Source organism: Notechis scutatus, chromosome 9 (assembly GCF_049901735.1).
Source record: "Notechis scutatus isolate UNSWTSFEM ecotype Mainland chromosome 9, rNotScu1.2, whole genome shotgun sequence".
NCBI lineage: Eukaryota > Metazoa > Chordata > Lepidosauria > Squamata > Elapidae > Notechis > Notechis scutatus.
In genome coordinates, this window is record NC_142017.1 from 19,746,530 (window position 1) to 19,772,588 (window position 26,059).

The 26,059-nt window shown below is 44.3% G+C and overlaps 1 protein-coding gene across 1 annotated transcript in view; it reads right to left on the reverse strand.

Annotated features, from left to right (window-relative positions):
• Positions 1–959: 959 nt before the first annotated feature.
• PLLP (plasmolipin) overlaps positions 960–26,059 on the reverse strand; it is a 34,247-nt gene continuing 9,147 nt past the window's right edge. Inside the window, exons 2-4 of the mRNA XM_026680144.2 lie at positions 16,786–16,959; positions 8,734–8,856; positions 960–2,684 (exon numbers count right to left, since the gene is read on the reverse strand). Coding sequence (XP_026535929.1) covers positions 2,565–2,684; positions 8,734–8,856; positions 16,786–16,959 — 417 coding nt within the window. The 3' untranslated portion in view covers positions 960–2,564. The remainder of the gene's footprint in view (positions 2,685–8,733; positions 8,857–16,785; positions 16,960–26,059) is intronic.

The following is a 26,059-nucleotide window of genomic DNA, read 5'->3' on the forward strand; positions in this document are numbered from 1 at the left end:
TCCATCACCAGAGGTTTTCAAGAAGAGACTGGACAGCCCCTTATCTGAAATAGTGCAGGTTCTCCTGCTTGAGAAGAGGGTTGGACTAGAAGACCTCCAAGGTCCCTTCCAGCTCTCTGTTACTCTATTTAAAAAAGAAGTCAGCCCTGCTGATGGGAGAACACAGCAGGCCTCCAAGAGGTACCGCAACCCCCTGTTCTCCTTCGTGGCTTGTTTGTTCGGTTTCCACAGCAGATGGTGGAGGTGGCTGTTGATATTCCCTTCGGATTTGAGGTGGAACTAATGAAGGAAAGAGGTGTGGGAGCCAGAGAGCAGGCTCATAATTCAGCTTTCTTTGTGTAATTTTAAATGTATCCTCCAGCACCTCAGCAGTGCCTGGAAGAAAAAATTATTTGGCATCCAGATACAAGATTCTTCAGGAAAGCATGACAAACTGTAATAAGTAACTTTAATAGTTAAGATGCCCTGGTATGCTTGAGACTCATTAACTCTTAGTTGCCGAGTCTTCTGAAATTTTACTGGACTTCTGCTGTCCTTCCCTTTTATTTCTACCAGTGGAAAAACTGAAAACGCTGTTCGTCTGACTAGCCACGGAAGGAAAACAACTACTACGGCTCTCTCATACTAAGTCATTATTGTTAGATTTGCAGGGTATGTTTTACACACTCCTACCTTGGAAGCCTAGATCAAGGGTGTCCAACCTTGTTGACTTTTAAGACTAGGGGGACTTCCAACTCCCAGAAATCCCTAGCCAACACTGGGGAATTCTGGGAGCTGAAGTCTACAAGTCTTAAAAGTTGGCCAAGGTTGGATAACCCTATCTAGATCATACCCGATGCTATCTAAATCTTTAAAATCGAAGGGAGAGACTTTCCCCAAGGATTCTGCGTGCATCTTTTCCAAGCAAATTCTGTTCTGAAGAACCTTCCTTTTTACAAATGAGAACAAGGCAGAGAAGGTCTTTTAAAAATGTATTTAAAACAGGTTTTATTTTTTAGAAATAAAACACTTGTTGGGTATATACACATTTCTGCTACTACTGTACTATGAAACAAAATGGAATTAATAATTCAACATTAATTTTTCAGTTTAACATTTTTATTGAGTTATAAAATATAAGATACAAAATACCAAAGTAAATAGGAAAACAGTGGGGAGGAAGAGGGGGAAGAGGAGTGAGGAAGGATTTTAAAAAAGAAAGAAAAAGCATTGACTCCCCACTCTCTGTTGCAGTAAAATAAGTCAGTAACATCAAATCTCAACTTTTTGCTTTTTCATAATAATATGAATAATAAGCCATTTCTATACAGTCCACTCGGTAAAACCCAAAATCAACGTTTCATTCTTTTCCACTTCAAGCACGAAGTTCAGAAGCGGTCTCCATGTGGAAACAAAAGTACTTTACGTTCTTTTCTTGAATCAAAGTAGTTTTTAACAAAGTAGTAATTAAACATTATTTACAAAGCTTTAGCTGCAAGCAGGTTTCAGTTTGCTTGGTTCCGGTGAGAAATGCTTGGCCATCCCTAGAGACACGCAATCCCCGGATTGCTTTGCACATCTTTGCTGCGCTCCTCTGCAAACATTCTAGCAGGAGCGTCCATCCTTGGCAACTTTAAGACCTGTGGACTTCAACCCCCAGAATTCTGTAATACGAGGGTTGAAGATCTGTGGACTTCCAACTCCTAGAAACTGATGCGGGTGTGTCCAACCTTGGCAATGTTAAGACTTGTAGACTTTTAATTCCGACAAACTGTAGGGCAGAGATGTCCAATCTTGACCATGTTAAGACTTGTGGAGTTTTCACTCCCAGAATTCCCTAACCAGCTGACTGGGGAAGTCTGGGAGTTGAAGTCCACAAGTCTTTAACATTGCCAAGATTGGACACCGCTACATTACTGTGAGAACAGCCAAGTTAGCTTAAATTAAGACAGCCACGCCTTGCTCTGACACTATCCCAATCAATATTAATAATCCCAATTGTTTAGCCAAGAGACATTAAAGGCTCGCTTTGTGCCCTTCCGCTCCCCTGTAGTGTTCAGCTAACACTAATGCTCAGCTGCAATGCTCCGCTAACATCATCTTTGACAACGGGGAGAAGGTTGATCACCGTTACTGTCATTTTTTTTTAACTGGGCCCAGTGGCACGCATTAAAAATGAAATTCTCTTGCCTGCAGTCAAACGTGTACATGCACCCAGCGCACATATAAGACATGCCATATACACACACACGTATATACCTGCACCCATACATATAAATACATATAAAGGTTAATCACTGAAAGTCGCATTAGGCACACTGAAAGGTCTAGCTCTGAGGTTAGGGACAAACCAGGAATCATGAAAACCAGCATGAGGCTGCCTATCTCATCCGGGCCTTAGCCACTCTGTCAAGGGTGCCAGTTAAGAGCACGGGAGAGGGAGGTGAGCCCTGTGATCGGAACAGCCCTACTGAAGCCGGGACGGGGCATCGTTTCCAGGCCAGGCCACGTGTGGAAGAGAAGGGACAGAAGCTGCAAAAGCCACCAGCTTGGCCCCTGTTGATTCGAAAGGAGGCACAGTTCTTTTAAGCATGATTGGAGATGCTCGCTTGGCTGGTGGCCGCGTTGCTCCCATAACCCCTCCAGGCTCGGATGCTGAGGCAGGAACTGACGCCGTAGCCGATCATCACCAGGCAGGCAAAGAACTGGGAAAGACAAGAGACGTAGGAATTAAAGCGATGTTGCCAACAGGAGAGTCAAGGGAGGAAGGGAATCAAGCTATTTTCCAAGGCACCCGAAGGCCAGACAAAGAACAATGGATGGAAACTGAACGAGGAGAGATTCAACCTGAAAATGAGGAATTTTCTGACAGTGAGAACAATCAACCGAAGGAACAGAAGTTGCCTTTGGAAGTTGTGGGGGCTTCATCACTGGAGGCTTTCAAGAAGAGACTGGACTGCCATCTGTCAGGAATGGTGTAGGGTCTCCTGCTTGGGTGGGTGGGGGTTGGACTAGATGACCCACAAAGTCCTTTCCAACTCTGTTAATCTGTTAAGATTAGGGACTCGAGACTAAAACATACGATGAACCATGAATGGTTGCAGGAAATGGGCCTGCCTAGTCTAGGGAAGAGCAGGACCAGGGGAGACAGGATAGCATCTTCCAGTATTTGAGGGGCTGCTACAGAGAGGAGGAGGGGGTCAAGCTATTCTCCAAAGCACCCGAAGGCCAGACAAGGAATCATGGATGGAAACTGAACAAGGAGAGATTCAACCTGGAAATAAGGAGAAACTTTCTGACAGTGAGAACAATCAACCAAAGGAACAGAAGTTGCCTTCAGAAGTTATGGGAGCTTCATCACTGGAGGCTTTCAAGAAGAGATTGGATTGCCACCTGTCAGGAATCATGTAGTAGGGTCTCCTGCTTGGGTGGAGGGTTGGACTAGATGACCTACAACAGTGACGGCGAACCTTTTTGTTGTGGTGTGCTGAAAGCACACGTGCGAACGCATGCCCCCCCCCATGCACATGCACGCGCAATACACCCACCCTGCCCCCTTACACGCGCATGCACACGCCTCCCAGCTGATTTTTGGCCCGTTTGAGGCCATTTTTGTCCTCCCAGAGGCTCGAGGGAAGCCTCTGCAGCCTCCGGCGGCTGAAAACGGGCCCATTTCGCCACTTCCAGTATTTCCGGAAGGCCCGGTTTTTTAGCCTCCCGAAGCTGCAGAGGCTTCCCTCAATCCTCTGGGAGGGCAAAACCAGCCTCAAATGGCCCAAAAATCAAAAAAGCAAGTTTGGCTGGGGCTCAACGTGCCTGCAGAAATGGCTCTGCGTGTGCCACCTGTGACACGCATGCCATAGGTTCGCCATCACGGACCTACATGGTACCTTCCAATTCTCTTAATCTGTATCTGTACTCTGGATGTGAAGTATCTATGTAGATTCTCAGTCTTCCAGGTCATGGTTGTCCCAAAGGTACTTTTTTTTTTCAAGAGGCAATTGGACTTTCTGTTGTTGTTGTTTTTCTTTGAAGACGTGTCACTTCTCCAAGAAGCTTCTTCAGCTCTGACTGGATGGTGGGGAATGGAAGGATTCCCAGAAAAATTACAGACTACAGGAACCATTTGCACTTCAGTTTGAGATGCAGACAACCCAGAGTTGTCCCTAAAAGCCTCTGCCTATCATCAACAGGGAAGGGACACAGGGCAGAAAAACATCCTGCAGAAAGTACAACTCAAACTTCTCAATGAAAGAAGCTCCAAGCGGCCTCAACGACTCTCTAATAAGGATGCAAATGACCAGCTGTCTGCAAGGAGTATAAATCCTTCCATCCCCCACCATCTAGTCAGAGCTGAAGAAGCTTCTTGGATGAGAAGCGAAACCTCTTCAAAGAAGAAACAAAGTCCAGTTGCCTCTTGAAAAAAATCACCTTTGGGACTGAATCTGAAGTCCCTTTCTAGGCCATCTGGAACTTCAAACCTGATAGAGAAAAAGCATAAAATTACAGATAATCTTTGACTTACAAGAGTTCAGTTAGTGACTATTCAAAGTTACTGTTGTGGTCTGTTGGCAGCCTGCGGAGATGGCAGCAGAGTCGGACAGTGGGGAGGAACATGGGCCAATCCAGGAATCTGGGGAGGACTTGGACAAAGATACTGTGTCCAATACAGAGATGGGGCCATGGCCATCTGGGAATTATGTGCTGACTCTGGAGCCTCCGGAATCTGACAGGAGCAAGGCAGAGGAACAAGGGGAGCCTGTTCCCGGTGCGCGTATGCACAGAGCTGCCAGAAGGCAAGAGCAGCTAAGACAAAAGGAGCAACTCAGGAGTAAGGCTTGGAGGTGATTCGCTCTCCCATAAGACATAAAGGAGGAGCAAAAGGACAGGAACCTTTGCAGGAAGCAATTTTATTCGCTTTGTTCGGATTAAACCTTGAAGCTCTGTGTGGACTTTGTACTTTGGTTGGCTTTTTACAGTTAATTTAGCACTTTAGTCGTTGGCAGCAATTCAAAGGAGAGAAAGGTGGGTGCTTATCTCGAGAGACTGTTTGAGACTCATTACAGGCTGTGAATGAACATAATTCCCAGCCGTTTAAATAAAAAGAGGGTTGTTTGGACTAAGTGTGTGATTAATTACGGTCTCAGAAAGCCTTGGTCAGAACAGTTGCAACAGCACTGAAAAAAACAACTTATGATCATTTTTCACAATTGGAACCATTGCAGCATTCCCCATGGTCACATGATCAAAATTCACTCGATTGGCAATTGACTCATATTTATGACAGCTGCAATGTCCCGGGATCATGTGATCCCCTTTTGCAATCTTTTGACAAGCAAAAAGTCCACGGGGAAGCCCGATTCACTTAACAACCAGGTTGCTAACTTAATAACTTCGTAACTTAATAACTTAGTAACAACTGTGGCAAGGCAGCTTGTCAGAATGGGGCAGAACTCAACTGAACAAATGTCTCACTTAAACAACAGGAATTTGGGGCTGAATTGTGGTTGTTAAGTCGAGGACCACCTGATCTTGGCAAGTCGGAGACTTTGATTCTTCCCACTGGCTGTACATGAGCTGCCCAGCCGCCTGTTCAGCCGAAGACAGTGAAAATATTTAGTTAAAAGAGGAGACAATGCTAGAGTTTCTTTTCGATTTTCACATATAAACAATCACACCATTCACTATTCAGTTCAAAATGCAAATAGGTTCGGGCAGGAGCCGAGCAACTGAAACAGCGTCCATAAAAATCAGCCTTGGGTTCTGCTTTCTGTTATGTAGAAGACATAAATCCATCAAAGAAAAACAAACAACCCTGCACCATCAAAGTAAAATTTGGCAAGGGGAAGAGTTGGTCACTTCCCAGGAGGCAAATGATGCTAAAAAGCCCAAACTGTACCAGTTTCTATTTCACCCAAGACAAAGAAGCCCAGCTGTTTTGAGAGCTGGCTCTCTCTCCATCTGGTTCCTTCAGAGAAGTTGTGCCAATGACCCCACTGGGGTGGCAGGTGGGACCCAGGGCCCACAGATGGTGCCACATTGAGGAAGGCCCAGTTTACATGCTGGTGACTGACCCTTGAAGCCCAAATGCGGGCCTCTTGGAAAGCAAAGGGATCTCTGGGCGCATGATGTAGCTCCCAGCTGCTGCTTCCTTCATGAACCAAGATGAGCTCATGGCTGGCATTGCAAGACTTGGGGCTTAAAAAGCCAGCCGTGTTTTAGAAAACAAAGAAGATGAGGAGAACAAGACGTGTGGGAGAAATCATCATATTTCTTATCAACATATGAGAAATCATCTTCATAGCATCATACATTCCTGCAGAGGAATTATTGAGTCTGTCATTTGCACCTCTACAACTGTCTGGTTTGGCACAGCAACCAAACAAGACAGGTTAGGACCAGAGGTGGGCTTCAAAAATGTTACAACTTCAAAAGTTCTCTGCCTGGTTGCTGGGGTGGGTGTGGCCATGGTGGGTGTGGCCTAGTCGGCCTCCTGCACCATGGTGGGAAAGGGGGCGTTTTTGCCCTTCCCAGACTCCAGAGGCTTTTTGGAGGCCAGAAATGGGCCCATTTCTGGTCTTCCCGCCTTCCAGGAGTCCCGTTTTTTGCCCTCCCTGAGCCTCTGTGCATGCCCTGCACATGGGGACGCCTGGGAGGGGAGGGGAAGCAGAGGTGGGATTCAAAATTGTTAACAACCGGTTCTGTGGGTGTGGCTTAGGTGGTGGGCATAGCTTGGTGGTCATGTGACTGGGTAGACATGGCTTGGTGGTTGTGTTATTGGCTGGCCGTGGCCCACTCAACATCACTCACATCGAGGCACGCATCTCCTCGCCTGGCCTCTCATGACTGTGGGGATGTTACAACAGTCGTAAGTGTGAAAAACGGTCATAAGTCACTTTTTTCAGTGCCATTGTAACTTTGAATGGTCACTCCATACAAGCAAAGTACCAGCAAAGGAGGGGAAAAAAACTCCAGAGAAGTTTCTGAGACAGAAAGTCTAGTCCTGCCAAGAATGTAATAAAGGTTAATGGAGAGGCAGTTTCTGTAAGCAACACCAGAATGTTTCCTTCCTGCCTTCCTTACAGGATTAGCCCAGTAATTTCTTCTAACAACCAGTTCTCCGAACTGCTTAGAATATTAACAACCGGTTCTAGCGAATAGGTGCGAACTGGTAGAATCCCACCCCTGAGGGGAAGGGTGAGAGGGGCCAGCCAGGAATGGGATTTGGGGGCTTCTCCGAACCGCACAGAATCTTAGCTAAGGGCTCTCACGAACCCCCAGCAGCCCACTCCTGGTCAGCACTGCAGAAAGAACTATTGCAACCAGCCTGCCTTCCTGGAACAGGGCCACTCACATGGGACAACTAGGTGCAGCACAATTTAACAATTCTATCTAATTATTTAAAACAAATTAAAGAATAATAATTTTTGCAATTCACATTTCATTCTGTCCCTCATTTGGCATCCTTTCTTTAATGATTCCAATCCATTATTTCTTTGATATTAGGGAATCTCTTGTCCCGCAGTGAATTGGCTCTGGGGAGTTGGTGGCAAGTTGGCCGTGGCAAATTGTCACAGAACCCTGGCTTCCATTGAGGGCTGAGAAAAAGGTTACAGACCCCTCACATCCTGGACATAAATTGTTTCAACTTCTCTCAGGATGCCACAATAGGACATTGCATGCCAACACAACTAGACACAAAGGGGTTTGGGTTTTTTTGCCCATGCCATCATCCTGCTGAACACTTAATTCCTAAAGCGTTGTCTTAGACCTAAAGATGTAGTAGATCAGGGGTCCCCAATCACGGTCGCGGGACCGGTACCAGGCCTGTCCGTGGAACAAGTCCTACGCAGGTTTGCTAGGGGTCGCCATCTTTTTGATGAAAAGTGCTTCCGGTGAGCTTTTCCGGGTAAGCTCACCCGGATGCACTTTTTTTCATCAAAGATGGCGGCTTCAGCTGATGCCGGGTAATACCCGGGCGCGGCATAAAAAAAAGGTTGGGGATCACTGTAGTAGATGGCAACTATAAAACTATAAAATATCGCTATATTGCTATTATCTTCATCTTTCTCATTTCTTTTCATTTCTCATCTTCTAATATTTTGTACTGTCTTCTCCTATGATATATCACTTGTTTATATCTTATGATTAATGAGTCTAAGTATGATTTATCATCTATGACCTATCACTTTGTTGTTTGTATGTACACAGAGAGCTTATGCAGCAGAAACAAATTCCTTGTGGGTCCAATCACACCTGGCCAATAAAGAATTCTGTTCTATTCTATTCTATTCTATTCTATTCTATTCTATTCTATTCTATTCTATTCTATTCTATTCTATTCTATTCTATTCCACTCCACTCCACTCCACTCCACTCCACTCCACTCCACTCCACCCCACTCCTGTATTGCATTGCATTGCATTGCATTGCATTGCATTGCATTGCACTGCACTGCACTGCATTGCACTGCACTGCACTGCACTGCATTGCACTGCACTGCATTGCACCACACTGTGTTGCGTTGCACTGCACTGCACTGCACCACACTGCATTGCACTGCATTGCACTGCATGGTATCCTATCCCATCCCATCCCATCCTATCCCATTCCATTATTATTCTATTCTGCTATGATTGGGGAAAAGGGACAGGGGCTCAATCCCATTTGGAAGGGGGCAACAAAAACTTGTTGGGATTGACAGCTACCGTATAGCTCAGCCTAAAGAAATATCATGGCTTAATGGTTACCTACCGATGCCGAGGCCCTCTTGTTGTAGTCTGGGGAATGGGGCCAGGAATACGGTTCGACCGATGCAGCGCTGGTTATGAAGGCTGTTGCATACATGATGGAGGCTGAGACATTTAACACCACAAGCTGGGGAAGAGAGGAGAGAACCATGGGATCCAGAGGTGAAAATCTCTTTAAGATTCTGGACTGGGTCTTGGCCAAGGCTCTCAGCCCAAGTTTTAGCCTTGCTGGCCCCAGTTTCTTTTTTTCTTTTTAATTATTTTATTTGCAATGTTAAAAAATACAAAGTCCAAAAAGAAAGGAAAAAATACAAAAAAGCTAAACAACAGATAAAATAAAAACATAGTACATACAAGAGAGAAAGAGAAAAAAAACATACACATGAATTGTTCCCCCTAGTTGAATAATGATAAATAAATATATCCCCCCCCCCCTTGTGAAACAGGCTCATAGTTTATGTTTACAACTCTATTTACTCATCCAATTTGCTCTCTCCACTTCCTTTTTGATTAAAAAAACACCACTGTGTTTTCTGATAATAAGACCTAACTGGAAAATAAGCCCTATCATGATTTTTCAGGATACTCTTAATTAAGCTCTATCCCAAAATAAGCCCTAGTTAAGATCATCAACTAGATGGGTGCATTTATCCATATTTTCCTGAAAATAAGGCCTAACCAGAAAATAAGCCCTACTGCATCTTTTGGAGCAAAAATTAATATAAGACCCGGTTTTATTTTCGGTGGAATACAGTAGGTTATACTGACAAATTGACTTCCTCTTTCATCTCTCACCCATTTAACGTTATATTGCAATAGCAATAGCACTTAGGCTTATATATCACTTCACAATGCTTTACAGCCCTCTTCGAGCAATAAAGAGGCTCACCCTCCAACAATCTGGGTCCTCATTTTACCCACCTCGGAAAGATGGAAGGCTGAGTCTACCTTGTGTCAGCTTTGAAATTCAGCTGCCGCATATTTATTTTTAGAGAGTTAGAGGAGTTGAAAAGTTCAAGGTTATTCTGTGTGTCATATTAAGAATTTCCAGTTGCAGTTAATTGGTTCTCATGATTTATGAAGTGTAGAAGTGGGAGGAGAGAAGGTGGATTCTGTGTAACGCACAAAAAAGCTTTCACTTGGGAAATTGCTTTTGAACATGCCAGATCTGTTCCTAATAAATCAATTGGACAGATAACGTTTCGGAGGGATTGATATCATGGATACCGTCTGGATGCTTGACACCTTCAGCCTTTGGTCAGGATCGAACTGTTGGCAGTGAGCAGAATTAGCCTGCAATACTGCATTCTAACCACTGAGCCACTATGTCATATACATCCTTGAACAGTTCGTCATCCTGCTTTTGGAAAAAGACAGAAAACTTTGCTTTGATCACAAGGACACTCACTAGTGGATGCCCATCCTGGTTAGTTGCTTTAACCTGTAGGAAATCTTCCTTTTCAAAGAGGAGAAGAAACAGGTATTATAGGAGATACTAAAAATTAGATTCACTTTCAAGATTAGTGAAGGCACTTCTGGGTCACTTCTGCCACACAGGGAGAAGATGTAAATAAAACAGGGGATTTTTAAGAGCCTGGGTTGCAGAGAGCTGTTCATCCAGACGAAGAGAAGAATTGAGTCAACAGATGTACTATATAAAGCAAGTCATATTTTAGTGTTGACTGACAGGGCAACCAAATGCAGAAGGTGAACGATGGAATGAGATGCAGCTATTCATCTTATTTTCAAGGCACGAGACCTGGAGCCACCGAATATGACACCGACAAGTGAAATGCCATGCACAAGAGTGGAAAGGCAACCCTTAAGCTACAACTCACTAAAACACTTTCATTTTTTTTTTCTGGGATCACCCAGCTGTTTGGGGCAAATTTCTGCAGCCAGGGAACCTGTAAGAAGATGCAGCTGCTTTAATGAGTTGCAGGCAAGGGCTTCATTGGCGTTCCTGAACATAACATTTCTAGGGTTGGTTTTTTTTTGCCAGCATACCCAGCCCTAATGCTCCACGGTGGTGCTTTCTTTTACAGTATGCTGGTTTCCCATCATCTAAACATGATTGATGCAGTCATTCCTGGGAGCGGAGCCACCATTCAAAGAAACAACGTAGAAAGCAAAACAAGAGCAGGGGGTTGGACTTTTAAGACCTCCAAGTCCCTTCCAGGTCTGTTATTCTGTATTCTGTAAGCGACCCATTCAGTGATGATTGGTCACATATTTTTATTTTTAATAGCTGCCCCACGGTGGTGACGTGGGATGTTTTCTGGCTGAAACAAGCCTTATTTCTCTGACTTGCCAGTCAGCACTGCCCTTTCAGCTTAGAGAAGGGTAACAAAAGCAGCACTATTACTGTCCTGCACCCAGGGCAAGGCCACCAGAAATGGAGAGGCGGTTGTTGGTCACTCTAGGACAGTGATCCCCAACCTTTTATGCGCGCCGTATCCCCAACCTTTTTATGGTGCGGCCCGGTACCGGCATCAGCTGGCGCCGCCATCTTGTTTTGATGAAAAGTGCTCCGTGAGCTCACGGAGCTTTCATCCGGTGAGCGGTAGAAATTCTGCCGCCATCTGTTTGATGAAAAGCTCGGTGAGCTTTCGGAAAAGCTCACGAAGCACTTTTTCATCAAAACAAGATAGCGGCGCCCAGCAAACCAGCGACCCGGTAGGACTTGTTCCATGGACGGTGCCGGTCCGTGGACCGGTGGTTGGGGACCCCTGCTCTAGGACACATGAGATGGGACTCTTAAGTGCTGGGGGAGAGGACTCTGAATTGGAGCTATAGATGGAGATGTAATGGAAACCCCATTGTCAACCCTGAAGTGAACCTGGCTGAAGCCATCTTGGAGGCTTCAGGGTTGCCACACAGCAGAAGAAAGGGAAAGGAGGGGGGAGAAATAGCCAGATGCGGTTTTGTAGCCAGAACAAGAAAAGTTTTCCTGTGGGAACCAAGAACATCCCAACAAGTGGCTGGCCAGGGGAGGAGTGAAGTAACCAAGCAACCAGCCAGCACCTTGATTGGACGGCGTGACCAGTGACTTTGGAAAAAGGGGGAACATTTACTTTTTAATTAGGTGAAAGCCGCAGGAACTTTCAGAGTCGGCTTTCCCCAGTTGTGCCAATATGATGTATCCAATCAATTGCTCTTTGAGGAATTTTCCTGCCTCCAAGATCTGCTTACTATGGGTGTGTTACTTGGAACGCTGACACCCATTTCTGTTATGGTAGCAGTGGTGGGATTCAAATTTTTTTACTACTGGTTCTGTGGATGTGACTTGGTGGGTGTGGTGTTGCTTGGTGGGCATGGCTTTGTGGGCGTGGCAGGGGAAGGATACTGCAAAATCCCATTCCCTCCCCACCCCACTAGCCTGCTTTCCAGCTCTGTTCTCCTGTTCAGGGCAACCAAAGGAGACCCAGCCGATCAGCTGGGACTCAATGGGAGGCAGAGAATAGATGGGGTTGGTGGGGCCAGTCAGAGGTGGGATTGGCCGGTTCTCCAAACTACTCAACATTCCCACTACCAGTTCTCCAGAACCAGTCAGAACCGGCTGAATCCCACCTCTGTATCGTAGCATGACCAATTTTTTTCCTAGCTAGACCGAATTTGAGCAATTCTCTGTGTTGCAAGCATCTATGGAGCTTCTCAATCATCCAGATCATGGTTGCCCCAAAGGAGCTTTTTCAAAAGGCAATTGGACTTTCTTGGTTTTTTTCCTCCCTTGAAAATGTTTCACTTCTCATCCAAGAAGCTTCTGAATTGAAAGAAGAACCGAGGAAGCTTAAAGATGAGAAGTGAAATGTTTTCAAGGGGGAAAAAAATAAGCAAGTCCAGTTGCCTTTTGGAAACCACCTTCAGAACAATTGCGTTGGAATTAAAAATAATGAATGCACAGTCTGGTTACACATGAGAAAGCTGGTGCAAACCCAAAGAGCTTCCTTAAACAGCCAGTTCTGTAAAATCACAATTAAACCCAAAATAGAACTCAGGCCACAGCATGTACAAAAATAAGAGGTGCCTCAGTCCAGGAAGGTTAATTCCCAAGGAAGGGTTTTTCTTACCAACATCTAAAAGCCAAGTTTCTCACAAGCTTTTCTTATTTGTGAACACAATGTGGCTCTTCTCTTGTTGTACGGGTGTAGGGTGTGCACAAGTGAAATATTAACCACAGAAGGACTGATAATCTCTTTATATGCTGTCTAACTCCCTGTTAAGCAACCGATAAAACCTATCCTTTTGGGTGATAACAGCAAGAAGACCATTTGAATAGTGAGTCATTATTCTGCTTAGTTGGAATACCAAGATAATCTCAAAAGCAACTCAGAAATAAGAAGAAATGTCATAAAGGTGAGAACAATTAACCAGTGGAACAGCTTGCCTTCAGGGCTTGTGGGTGCTCCATCACTGTAAGAGTTTAATGACTGGACAGCCATTTGTCTGGAATGGTCTTCCAGACAATCCCTTGCTTGAGTAGGGGGCTGAGCTAGAAGACCTCTGAGGTCCCCTCCAACTCTTCTATGTTCTTTGCTTTTAAAAGCTTATAATAAAAATCTGTAGAAATTCTCAGGTCATGGTCGTCCCAAAGGTGCTTTTTCAGGAGGCAACTGGACTCCCTTATTTTTTCTTTGAAGACATTTCGCTTCTCATCCAAGAAGCTTCTTCAGCTCTGATAGGATGGTGGGGAATGGAAGAATGTATATTCCTTGCAGACAGATGGTCATTTGCATCCTTTTAGAAGGTTGTTGAGGCCACTTGGAGGTTTTTCTGTGTCCTCAGGGTCACCTGAGTAGTGCTCCTGGTTTCTGTAGCCTGCAATTTTTTCCTCTGGAAACCCATTCCCTATTCCCACACCATTCCAAGTGTGTATCCATCCCAAATTTTATAGCTAAAAGTCTGTAGAGAGTCTCAGCCATGCAGGTCATGGTTGTCCCAAAGGTACCTTTTTTTCAGGCGGAACTGGACTTGCTAAAAGGATGCAAATGACCAGCCGTCTGCAAGGAATATAAATCCTTCCATTCCCCACCATCCAGTCAGAGCTGAAGAAGCTTCTTGGAGGAGAAGCGAAATGTCTTCAAAGAAAAAGCAAGAAAATCCAGTTGCCTCCTGAAAAAAGCACCTTTGGGGACATTATTCAAAAGCACCTTGCCTTCGGAAGTTGTGGGAGCTTCATCACTGGAGGCTTTCAAGAAGAGACTGGACGGTCATTTGTCAGAAATGGTGTAGGGTCTCCTGCTTGGGCAGGGGGTTGGACTAGATGACCAACTCTGTAAACCTGTTAAATTATGATTAAAAATGCATTTCCTTGGTCTTATGATTTAAAGCAGAAGAGGGACAAAATTGAAGGCATGATTCATTTAGGGAACAATCAAGGCGTAAACCTATTTCATCTAGCTCAGTATTGGCTCTGTTTACCCAACCTGTTTGAACAAATTACTCAAGTAGTGACTTGACACAAATAACGAAGGTTTTCTTGTGGCTAAGGGTGCTGGGCAAAGCTCATTCAGGGATGTCACGGCTCACCATAAGTTGTGAGTGCAGAAAATGAATCAGTGCAGGAACTGAGTTCCACGCCTGGTGCACATTGGCCTTTGACCAGCAGCATCTCACAGGCTTCAGGGTGAGTCACCCTAGCTGGAGAAATCAAGGGATCGGTCTGGATCTCTCCAGATGCCAGATGCCATTCTTCAAAGCTGGAGGAGCATTTTCAGCTCTCAGAAGAGGTTCAAGAGAATAAGATCTTTTGAGAAGGGATGAGACACGTGCATTTATTGTAGAGGCTCTCACAAGATGCCCTGCGATAACACGTCATTGAAGAGAAAGCAACCAGGTGGACTTGTTCCTCACAATTCTCTTGAACTTTCTTTTATCCTGTGGGTAGTCTTCGAGATACAAGCACCAATGGGACTCGGTCATTAAACCCAACGGTCATTTTGTGAGATGCTCACATGGATCCTTTGCTCAACAACTGCAATCCCAGCACTCACGATTGTGGTCCTTAAAAGATCTCTCGGGTTGTTAAGTGGACAGAGAGAAAAGATCTGCCAGCAGAGTCCAGCTCCCCTCTGCGCAAGGGAAAGAACCCCCCAGCAGGCTGCAGGAACGGACCTTGGATTTCGGGTTTTGAGTTCTGTTTCTGCAAGCCGCCAGAGAAGTTCAGCTCCCCTCAGTGGGTGCTCTTCTAGCCAGCTCCCAGAGATGAGGGAGTCTCCTAAGTAGACAACAGGATCAACTTTCAACCTTTCCTGCTGGCTTCCCCAATGACTTTCTGGGGAAGCAGAGAAGTTTGCAAATGTCCACATAATCATGGGGCACTTGGCAACCGATTATTGGTGTAAACAGATTGCTAAGCACCCACATCATGATCATATGACTGCAGGAGAGGGGGTGCAACATTTTATTACAGCCAGACATGCTGAAAAGCCCCCTTTCTGAGGCCATTGTTACTTTGAATGGTTGTTAGACCACCGGTCATAAGTCAAGGACTAACTGTACATGACAGACTCTCTGATAGGGATGTGAAATATTCCTCTTCTTTACTTCCCACCTTATTTTTTTCCTTTGGGGGGGGGATTAGGCCAAAAAAAACTACAGTTTTAAGGTCTACTGCTAACTATAGTTACATGTTAGGCTTCGGGTGAGGTCAGAGATTCCCAGGCAAAAGATCGCTTTTATGTAAACTTAAAATAACTACCTGGCTCGGGAACCTGAAAACAGACGTGAGTCTTCGGAACCAGCATTTCACCTTTCATGGTAACCTACCAGAAGCAGCTAAGAATCAATACACACATCAAAAAGAGCCGTGGTGGCGCAGTGGTTAGAATGCAGCACTGCAGGGCTAACTCACTGCCCACTGCCAGCAGTTCGATTCTGACTGGCTCAAGGTTGATTCAGCCTTCTGTCCTTCCGAGGTGGGTAAAATGGGGACCCAGATCATTGCAGGAAATATGCTGACTCTGTAAACTGCTTAGAGAGGGCTGTGAAGCACTGTGAAGCAGTATATAAGTCTAAGGGCTATTGCTATCTATCTGTCTATCTGTCTGTCTCTCTCTTCTCTATCTATCATCTATCTGTTTATCTATATATATCTATCTATACATCCACCTACCCATCCATCCATCTCTATATCCATCTAAGAGCCGTGGTGGCGTAAGTGGTTAAGAATGCAGTATAAACTCTGCCCGCTGCCAGGAGTTCAATCCTGACCAGCTGAAGATTGACTCAGCCTTCCATCCTTCCGAGGTGGGTCAAAGGAGGACCCAGATTGTTGGGGGCAAGAGGCTGACTCTGTAAACTACTTAGAGAGGGCTGGAAGGCACTGTGAAGCGGTACATAAGTTTAAGTGCTAAGGAAAGTAGGGAAGAAGGTAGGGAGGGAGAGCCATGGTGGAGCAGTGGTTAGAATGCAATATTGCAGGCTGACTCTGCCCACTGCCAGAAGTTCAATCCTTGACTCAGCCTTCCATCCTTCCGAGATGGGTAAAAGGAGGACCCAGATCGTTGGGGGCAAGAGGCTGATTCTGCAAACCGCTTAGAGAGGAAAAGCACTGTAAAGCGGTATATAAGTCTAAGGGCTATTGCTATCAAGTTTGTCTTCCTTTCCTATTCAGGCTCTTGTGCACCCAATACCTAGAGTGGACTGTTCCATGCCCGGAGGGAGCAGCTAGAAGCCACCAATAGACTTGTCCCTTAGATTTGAAGGCCACCAAGTATCCAATAATTTGTAAGAAACTTGGAGTTTAAATTCTCAAGGATGGAAAAGTAATGTAGACCTTCTTACAGCCAGTAGACAATCAACTCTTGGTGTAGTTTTATTCTCTGCAATAAAGATCTTAAGCTAACAAAGCCACTTTGGAGAAGTTTTAGCCAAGTCAAGATGAAGAGTCAAGGTAATCTGGGAAAGGTCAGGAGATCTGACACCACACAAGGACCTCAAAGCTAACCCAACTCCCATCGTTACACCCCAAAATGTGAAAGGTAGTCCAGTTCAGCCCAGGTCCTTCCTGGGAGGAAGCCTCAATTATATATTTTCCCCAGCCTTCCACACTCACCACAATAGGCCAAGGGATCATGTAGAATTTCAACTGAAGCTGAAACAGATACATCACAAAAAGAATGACCGTCACCATCCAGAAGAAGATAGCTACAAACATCACCCAGCCGTAGGACGGGTAGGGTTGGTAGTACGTGTCGGCAATCAGGGCCCACACCAAGCAGCCCAGCACCTGTGCAAAACACAAGAAGAAGAAGAAGGTCACACTCACCCTGGGATCTGGTCACTATCTTCTTTAGACTATATGCATTAGTGTCATATATGTGGGTATATACATAATTTTGTATTTATTTAGTTATTTTGTCATGTTCATGTAATATAAAATTGGAGGTGGTGACTCTTTAATAACAATAGCAATAGGACTTAGACATACACCACTTTATAGTGCTTTACAGCCCCCTCTAAGCGGTTTACAGAGTCAGCCTCTTGCCCCCAACAATTTGGGTTCTCATAAGTCCTTTAAGAGCTGTATGTAATGAAATTTCATTTTTAATGTATGCCAATTAGTGTACATTCAAAATGACAATAAAATTTATTCTATTCTTCATCTCAATATTCTATTCTATCCTATCCTATCCTATCCTATCCTATCCTATCATACCAATATTCTAGTCTAGTCTACACTAGTCTAGTCTAGTCTAGTCTATCCTATTCCTTTCATATTCTATTCTATTCTACTCTCTTCTATTCTATTCTATTCTATTCTATTCCTATTCTATTCTATTCTTCATCCCAATAATCTATTCTGTTCTATCTTATTATATTCTTCATCCCAACTATTCCATTCCATTCCATTCCATTCCATTCCATTCCATTCTATTCTATTCTATTCCATTCCATTCCATTCCATTCCATTCTATTCTATTCTATTCTATTCTATTCTATTCTATTCTATTCTATTCTATTCTATTCTATTCTATTCTATTCTGCATTAAATTCTATTCTTCATCACAATATTCTATTCTATTCTATTCTATTCTATTCTATTCTATTCTATTCTATTCTATTCTATTCCATTCCATTCCATTCCATTCTCCTCTCTTCTCTTTTCTTCTCTTCTCTTCTCTTCTCTTCTCTTCTTTTCTGTTCTTCTCTATTTCTATTCCATTCCATACCATTCTTTCCCCTAATAGAAGAATGAATTGGTGGAGATGGCAAAATTGACTGTTTTATTAAAGAAAAGATTCTATCTATTTTTATTTCTAATTGAAAACCACTTGTATTCAACACTGAGAAAAAAACCAAAACTTTTCATCAATTGCTGAAACTCAGTAAATCTCTTGGCATGCCTAGCCTATGGAAGAGAAGGACTCAAGTGTGACGTGATAGCAGCCTTCAAATATTTGAGGGGCTGCCACAGACAAGAGAGGGTCAACCTCTTCTCCAAACCCCTTGAAATAAGGGATGAAAGCTTATCAAAGAGAGAGGCAACCCGGGGCTAAGGAGGAATTTCCTGACCGTGAGAAAAGTCAAGCCTCAGGACAGCTTGCTTCTAGAAGTTGTGGGTGCTCCGTCACTGGAGGTTTTGCAAGGAAAGTGTCGACCATCCCACTCAGTCCTCTAGCACAGGGGTCCCCAACCACCGGTCAGCGGACCGGTACCGGTCCGCGGAACAAGTCCTACCGGGCCGCTGGTTGCTGGGCGCCGCCATCTTTTTTTGATGAAAAAGTGCTTCCGGTGAGCTTTTCCGGGTAGAAAGCTCACCGGAAGCACTTTTTCATCAAAAAGATGGCGGCGCTGCTTCCGGTGAGCTTTTCGGCAGAAAGCCATTTCTACCCGGAAAAGCTCACGAGCGTAGCGCCGCCATCTTTTTGATCAAAAAGTGCTTCCGGTGAGGTCACCGAAGCACTTTTCATCAAAAATGGCAGCGCCCAGCTGATGCCGGTACCGGGCCGCGGCATAAAAAAGGTTGGGGATCACTGCTCTAGCAAACAAAGACCCCTGGCCATATGTTTTTTGCCAAGACTACATACTTTTACTGAAGCTTCAGTGATTGCAGAAGTTGCGAAGCTGAATCTGAGATTTTCCCATGCAAACAATGCAAAGTGAAACTCCCTCTTCCTCCCCGGCCTTGCCGTGGTTATCTGCAAATGTCCAATCAGGTGCTTCTATATTGTTTAGGAAACAGGTTCTCGGTGGCCACCTCTGCATCCAGATGGTTGACCTTGGCTGGCAGAAGCTTCTCACACAAGGCTAGGCTGGGCTTCCATCCCGCCCTTCTTCCACCTTCCATTCCAATCTTTCCCTCCCCATGGTGAATGTCAGGCTGTCAGCTCATGAAGCTTGGATAGGAGAGATGCAGCCATGGCAAAAAAAAAAAAAGTTTGGGCAACTATTTGACCAGGATAGTATTAGGTCTCCTGCCTTGAGCAGAGGGTTGGACTAGATGACCTCCAAGGTCCCTTCCAGCCCCAGCGTTCTATGTTCTACAAAGCTCTCGCTCAATTGCAGCCACAAGGCAGCCACAGAGCTGCCAAAGAGACATTGTTTGACTCAACACAAATGCTCCCAGCAGCTCCCAGAACAGATGAAGTACAAGCATTTTTTTTTTTAAAAGATCATTTGTTTAGGAGATGAAAATTACAGCACACACACACACACACACACACACACACAGCTCTTAATTGAGCCCAGGTTCCCACACTGGTGTAGCTCTAGTTGAGAGATTTTTTTCCAGTGGGAAAAAAGGATTGGGTAACATTTCATTTTTCCAGAAAGGGGAAGAAAAAGGGAGAATTTTATTTTATGTTTTTTATTTTTTTTAAATATATTCATTCAAAGTTTGTAAAATTAAAAACATATATGTACATTTTACTGCATTGTTTGAGCAATAGATACACTTGTACTTTCCTTCTGATAGTGTGTTATACATCGTCATAATAACTCCTTCGTCCTTTTAAACTCTATATATGCATACATACAGATTATTTACATTTATTTACACGTCACCCTTATTTTCAAAATGTTACTGGGTCATCAGATATCACCTTTTCTTTAGCCAGTCGTACCAGATATGCCATGTTTTGTAATATTCACTGTCTTGATTAACTTTTAGCAGTTTAGTTAGTCTATCCATCTCGGCACATTCATGTATCTTATTGATAATCATGTTTTCTGAAGGGGTCGTAGCCAACTTCCAATTTTGAGCAAAACTTATTCTAGCTGCTGTTACAATATGCAAAATCAAATATTGGTGCTTCTTCACATTTGGTTCTTTCTAGCATGCCTAGTAAAAAAAAATCCTGTTTGAATTGTACTTTCTGTTTTGTTATTTCCTCTATCCAAATTCTAATTTTTTTTGCCAAAATTTTCGTGCATGAGGACAAGCCCACCACATGTGGACTTTTATTTTATTTAGAATCTTATTTTAGAACATGTGTTGCTGTTCCTCCCTCTAAACTCCCATTTTTGTTAGGAGCAGGACAAAAAGCAACCCACAAAAAAATAATGAGAGATGGTCTGAAGAAGCGTTTCTTAACCTTGGCCACTTGAAGATTGGTGGACTTCAACTCCCAGAAGATGGAGTTCAATTCTACCCTTTTTTTGCAGAGGGGGAGGAGGAGTGGGGGGAGAACTGTGGGGTCCTTGATGCTCTGTAAGCTTGGTTGTTTTCCTACAGACATTTCTTGACACAACTAGGGAACATCATCGGCGTTCAAAAGGGAGAAGGAATTGTGGAAGTAGAGGAGAATGAGAAGGGGAAGTGATGGAAGAAGAGGACGAAGAGGAGGAGGAGGAAGATAACTGGGGGGGCCCTTGATGCTCTTTTGTTTGCCTGCAGACCAGGGATCCCACAGTTACACAGATCCTCTTCTATTGGTTAGTGGTCTCCGAATTATTGACATGGCTGCCATGATTTAGATGCTTAGGAAACTCACACAAAGCCCCCTTCCATTTTGCACTGCTCTTCTACAAACCAAGCCACAAGACTACAGTTGGACATAGGGACCGTGGGGTGGGAGGCTGCCAAGAAAAGCAGGGTCTGGGGACTAGATGTCCAGTTCCATGGAGCAGGATGGAAATTCCTCTCCACTGCTCTGGGAAGAGATCAAATCGTGCCCAATAGGAGGGTGTGTTAACTAGGAATCCAGCTGAGACGTTTCCGTGAAAGAACAATGATTGGATGGAGGCAAAACAAGGAAAATAATATATATATATATAGCATGTCCAAGTTGTTAATCCTTCTTCTCTGGGCTCACAGTCATGGTCTGTCTTAAGATCTTGGTGGAAAACAGGCCTGTGATATTAAATATAGCTTTTAGACCAGGGGTGTCTAACCTTGGCCATTTTAAGACTTGTGGACTTCCATTCCCAGAATTCCTCAGCCAGCATAGACTTCTGGGAGTAGAACTCCACAAGCCTTAAAGTTGCCAAGGTTGGACACCCCTGATCTAGACTATATTCACCTCCAACTCTGTTTATTAGTGGGTTGTGTCTTTGGTGTGTCTAGACAAGATGTGACTGCGCAATTGAACCTCCAAGCTATTATAGTATAGTACATCACAATGATACATGCACAATAGGGTGGGATTTTGGTCCTGCGGTTGCAGTCATAATCCGGACTTTTTTTTAATCCCCCCCTTCCTTCCTCACAGGTACCCCTGTCCCAAACTAACCCCTGAGTATGTAAAAGTAAAAAGTCGAGGCAGTAATTCTCTTTTGTATTTTATTGCACTGAAAAAAAAAGTTGGAAATCATTTTTTTCCCCTTTATCTCTCACTTCTTTTCCCCCCTTCCCGTTTCCTTATTAGCTACATTTGCACTGAATGTTACTATAATTTACATATATATAAAATCTGCAACCCAAAAGGCCACCGAAAACAGGATGCTGGGTCTTCCTCCAAGGTATTTTGCCTTCAGCAAGGTCCATAGCAGGCTGGCGGTAGGACAACCTTGGAGGTCTAAAAATACAGCTATTTGCTTGTTCATTTACTTTATAAAATGTATTTGCCATCCATCCCATATCCGATGACTCTGAACATAACAACGCTGAAACACATTAAACTCATCTCTCTTTAAACAAACCCCCACAGCAGATAAAAACTTTAACAGAGCAAGAGTGATTCGTGGTTAGGAGACTTTATTTGAATTAGCAAATGCTCATAAAACATAAAACATAGAATAACAAGAAGAGGAAGAGGAAGAGGAGAGGAGAGGAGAGAAGCTGGAAGGGACCTTGAAGGTCTTCTAGTCCAACCCCTTGCTCAAGCAGGAGACCCTATACCATTTCAGGCAAATGGTTGTCCAGTCTCTTCTTGAAAGCCTCCAGTGATGGAACACCCACAATTTCTGGTGGCAAGTCATTCCACTGGTTAATTGTTCTCACTGACCGGAAATTTCTCCTTAGTTCTAGGTTGAATCTCTCTTGAATGACATTCCACCAGTTGCTTCTTGTCCTGCCCTCAGGCACTTTGGACTTTCAGTTTTGGTGAGAACAAGTGGAGAGAAACTCCTTTCCCTTTCATGCTTCATTTCATGGCTAATCCTCAAGTCTCTGCTTGAAAGCTGCACCTCTCCTCCTGCCCCACTTGCTTTCAGATTTATTTCTTTGTCTTTCCTCTTTCTTCCGCCTTGCCGTCTTTTGTTTCCTCCATGGATTATGAAACGTTATGAGAGGTGAAAGCCAAAATTGCTCTTCGGTGGGAAATACAGGTTAGAAAATGTCAGGCAAGCACAGATCGAGTAGCACACTGAAAGAGGTTTCAGAATACAAGGAAATAAATATGCAGGTATTATTCCTCCACTTATGACCATCGCTTAAAGGCCACTGGCATTTACAGTCTCTAAAGCAGAATAAGTTTACAAGCCGTAAAGCAGTGGTGGGATTCAACCACTGTAACAACGGATTCAGTGAGCGCGCAGCGTTTAAGAACAACCCATTTTCAGCCCCGGTGAGTAAAACAGTTGAGGCGTGGCACAGCGCTAATCAGCTGAGCTGCCAAACACGGAAATAAAGGACAGACTAGGACAGGGGTGGGTAGGCGGGGCCAAATGAACGCCGGTACCCTAACCCTAACCTCAACTTGAAACGGGCTGAACCAGTAGAATCCCACCCCTGCTGTAAAGCAACCCCCCAGCCATCATAAATTGCTGCACCACCTGTCCATGGTCATACAACCACATGGCAACACCTGGCAACTTTTATGACCGGTTGCATCATTCTGCAGTCACGTAAGTACAATTTGCAATGTTTGGGCTGGTTTCTGGCAGGAAAAAAAAATGCCCATCCGAATGAACGGATTTGTATTTATCTGGAGAACTGATAGCGGGCATTTTTGAGTAATTCAGAGAACCAGCAAATCCCACTTCTGACTGGCCCTATCCCCATCCATTCTCTGCCTCCCATCGAGTCCCAGCTGATTGGCTGGGTCTTCTTTGGTTGCCCTGCACAGGAGAACGGAGCTGGAAAGCAGGTTAGTGGGGTGGGGAGGGAATGGGGATTTTGCAGTAACCTTCCCCTGCCACGCCCACCAAGCCACGCCCACAGAACCGGTAGTAAAAGAATTCGAATCCGACCACTGGTTACGACCCTTGTAGCATCTCTCTGCTCATGTAATCAAAATTCATTTTTCAACCGTTTTTTAATTAAGTTATAAAGTATTATAAAATACAAAATACAAAAGTAAATAAAAGAGCAGTGAGGAGGGAGAGGAAAGAGGAAAGGAAGGGAAAAGAAAAGAAAAAGAAGCATTGACTTCCAACTCTTTCTGTTGCATTAGCATCAAATCGCCGCTTTTTGCTTTTCCATAATAATATGAACCAGTCACTCCTATAAAAATCTATCAGTCTAATCTGTAAAACCCATAGTCAAAGTTTCATTCTTTTCCACATCAAGCACGAAGTTCAGAAGCGGTTTCCATGTGGAAACAAAAGTACTTTTGTTCATGTGATCACAATTCAGATGCTTGGCCACTGGATCATACCTGTGACCGTTCCTGTGTCCTGAGGGTGGGGGGCATGTGATTCACTTAATAACTGAGTTACTAACTTAACCACTGCAGTGATTCACTCACCAACTGTGGCAAGGGAGACTGCAAAATGGGGGCAAAACTCACTTCTCACTTAGCAACATACATTTTGGGCTCAATGGTAAATCAAGGACCACCTGTGTATGTTTACTTCTCTTTTGTCGTGTACTCATCACATGCTAAATAATAATAATAATGGATTCACAAGAGAAAAGCAGGTGCCAATTATGCTCCAAAGTCTCATAAACTGAAAAGTAGGTACCCAGCGATGTAAATGAGGCCAATTTCTATGATGACATCATGACACAACCCAAGCACCATTTGTGTAATGAGGCCATCACACAGCTGGCAGCAACTGATACAAGTGGTGTCATCTGGGCCACTTGCACAACTGTGTCCTTATTTGAACGATGTCCTCTGAACCACTTGTATGTAACGACCTCATCGTGTGGCCAGCTTAATTCCCAATTTAGTTCTGGTTTGCAGGAAGTCCACCATCCCGAGCTCCATAAATTAAATCAAGGCACTGGTGGCAACTGATAGACTCTGTGTGTACACTTTTGAGTCAATCTTCCATGGAGTTTTCTTGGCCAGAAACAACTTTGCCCTGCCTTCTTCTTCCTCGGTCTGTGACTTCCCCATCTGGTCGAGTCCTTCCCCACACAATTTGCAATCCTAAATTGCATTAACAGAGGGATACAATCAAGATCAAGGGAGGTTCTAATTCCACTCTATAAAGCCTTAGTAAGGCCACACCTAGAGTACTACTGCATCCAGTTTTGGTCACCACACTGTAAAAAGATGTTGAGACTCTAGAAAGTGTGCAGAGAAGAGCAACCAGGATGATTAGGGGACTGGAGACTAAAACATACGATGAACAGTTACAGGAACTGGGCCTGGCTGGTCCAGTGGAGAGAAGGACCAGGGGAGACATGATAGCAGTCTTCCAATATTTGAGGGGCTGCCACAAAGAGGAGGAAGAGATCAAGCTATTTTCCAAGGCACCCGAAGGCCGGACAAGGAATAATGGATGGAAACTGATCAAGGAGAGATTCAACCTAGAAATAAGGATAAATTTTCTGACAGAATAATCAATTCATGGAACAGAAATTACTTTCAGAAGTTGTAGGAGCTTCATCACTTGAGACTTTCAAGAAGAAACTGGGCTGCCATTTGTCAGAAATGGTGTAGGGTCTCCTGTTTGGGTGGGGGTATGGTTGGACTATGTCCTCATAAGTTCCAAGTGCAGAAATTTTTCCATCCTCATGTCCTCCTTGAAATCTGTACCTATTTCTAAGAATTGTTGCTAAGTGCAGGATAGATGTTACTATTTCTTCACCAATTATAATTGGCCTTCGAAAAATTCAAATCTGTGGTTCCTTATCTCCTCTTCTCATTCTCCTTCTCCTTCCTTCCTCTTCCTCTTCCTCCTCCTACTTCTTTTTCTTTTTCTTCTTCTTCCTTCTTCCTTCCCTCCTTGTCCTCCTCCCCCTTCCTCCTTCCTTCCTCTTCTTCTTCTTTTCCTCCTCCTCCTCCTCCTCCTCCTCCTCCTCCTCCTCCTCCTCCTCCTCCTCCTCCTCCTCCCTCCTTCCTTCTAAAACCTATTGGTATTCCTTTTGTGTGACATCCTACCATGCAATGTGTGTGTGTGTAAGGTGGACTGGTCACATTCCCAGCTGGGCTGCCAAGCCATCCACAGACCTTCATAAGCAACAATTCAACAAACCCCAGTTCATTTAGTGGGGACACCCACAGCTGCATTCACAAGCCATATCCCCCAACGGTTCATGCAAGCATCCAAACCCTACAACTACTATTAACCTTTTCAACTTCTATATGAAGTTCTTTGGAGGACATCTCTAGCTTGACCACAGCCCATCTGGAAAATTTTTCATTGGAAAAATGGACAGATTCAGGAATGTCCACAAATTGCGGTTAAAACAATCAAGATGGTGACTGCAACAAGGTCCATAGCTTGTGGACACCCCTGGTCAAATTTATGCTGAAGTTTTTCCAGGGATGCGGTAGCTCAGAGGCTAAGACGCTGAGCTTGTCGATCAGAAAGGTCAGCAGTTTGGCAGTTCGAATCCCTAGCACCGCATAATGGAGTGAGCTCCCGTTCCTTGTCCCAGCTTCTGCCAACTTAGCAGTTTGAAAGCACGTAAAAATGCAAGTAGAAAAATAGGGACCCCTTTGGTGGGAAGGTAGCAGCGTTCCATGCGTCTTCGAAGGCATTTAGTCCTGCCAGCCACATGACCATGGAGACGTCTTCGGACAGCGCTGGCTCTTTGGCTTTGAAACGGA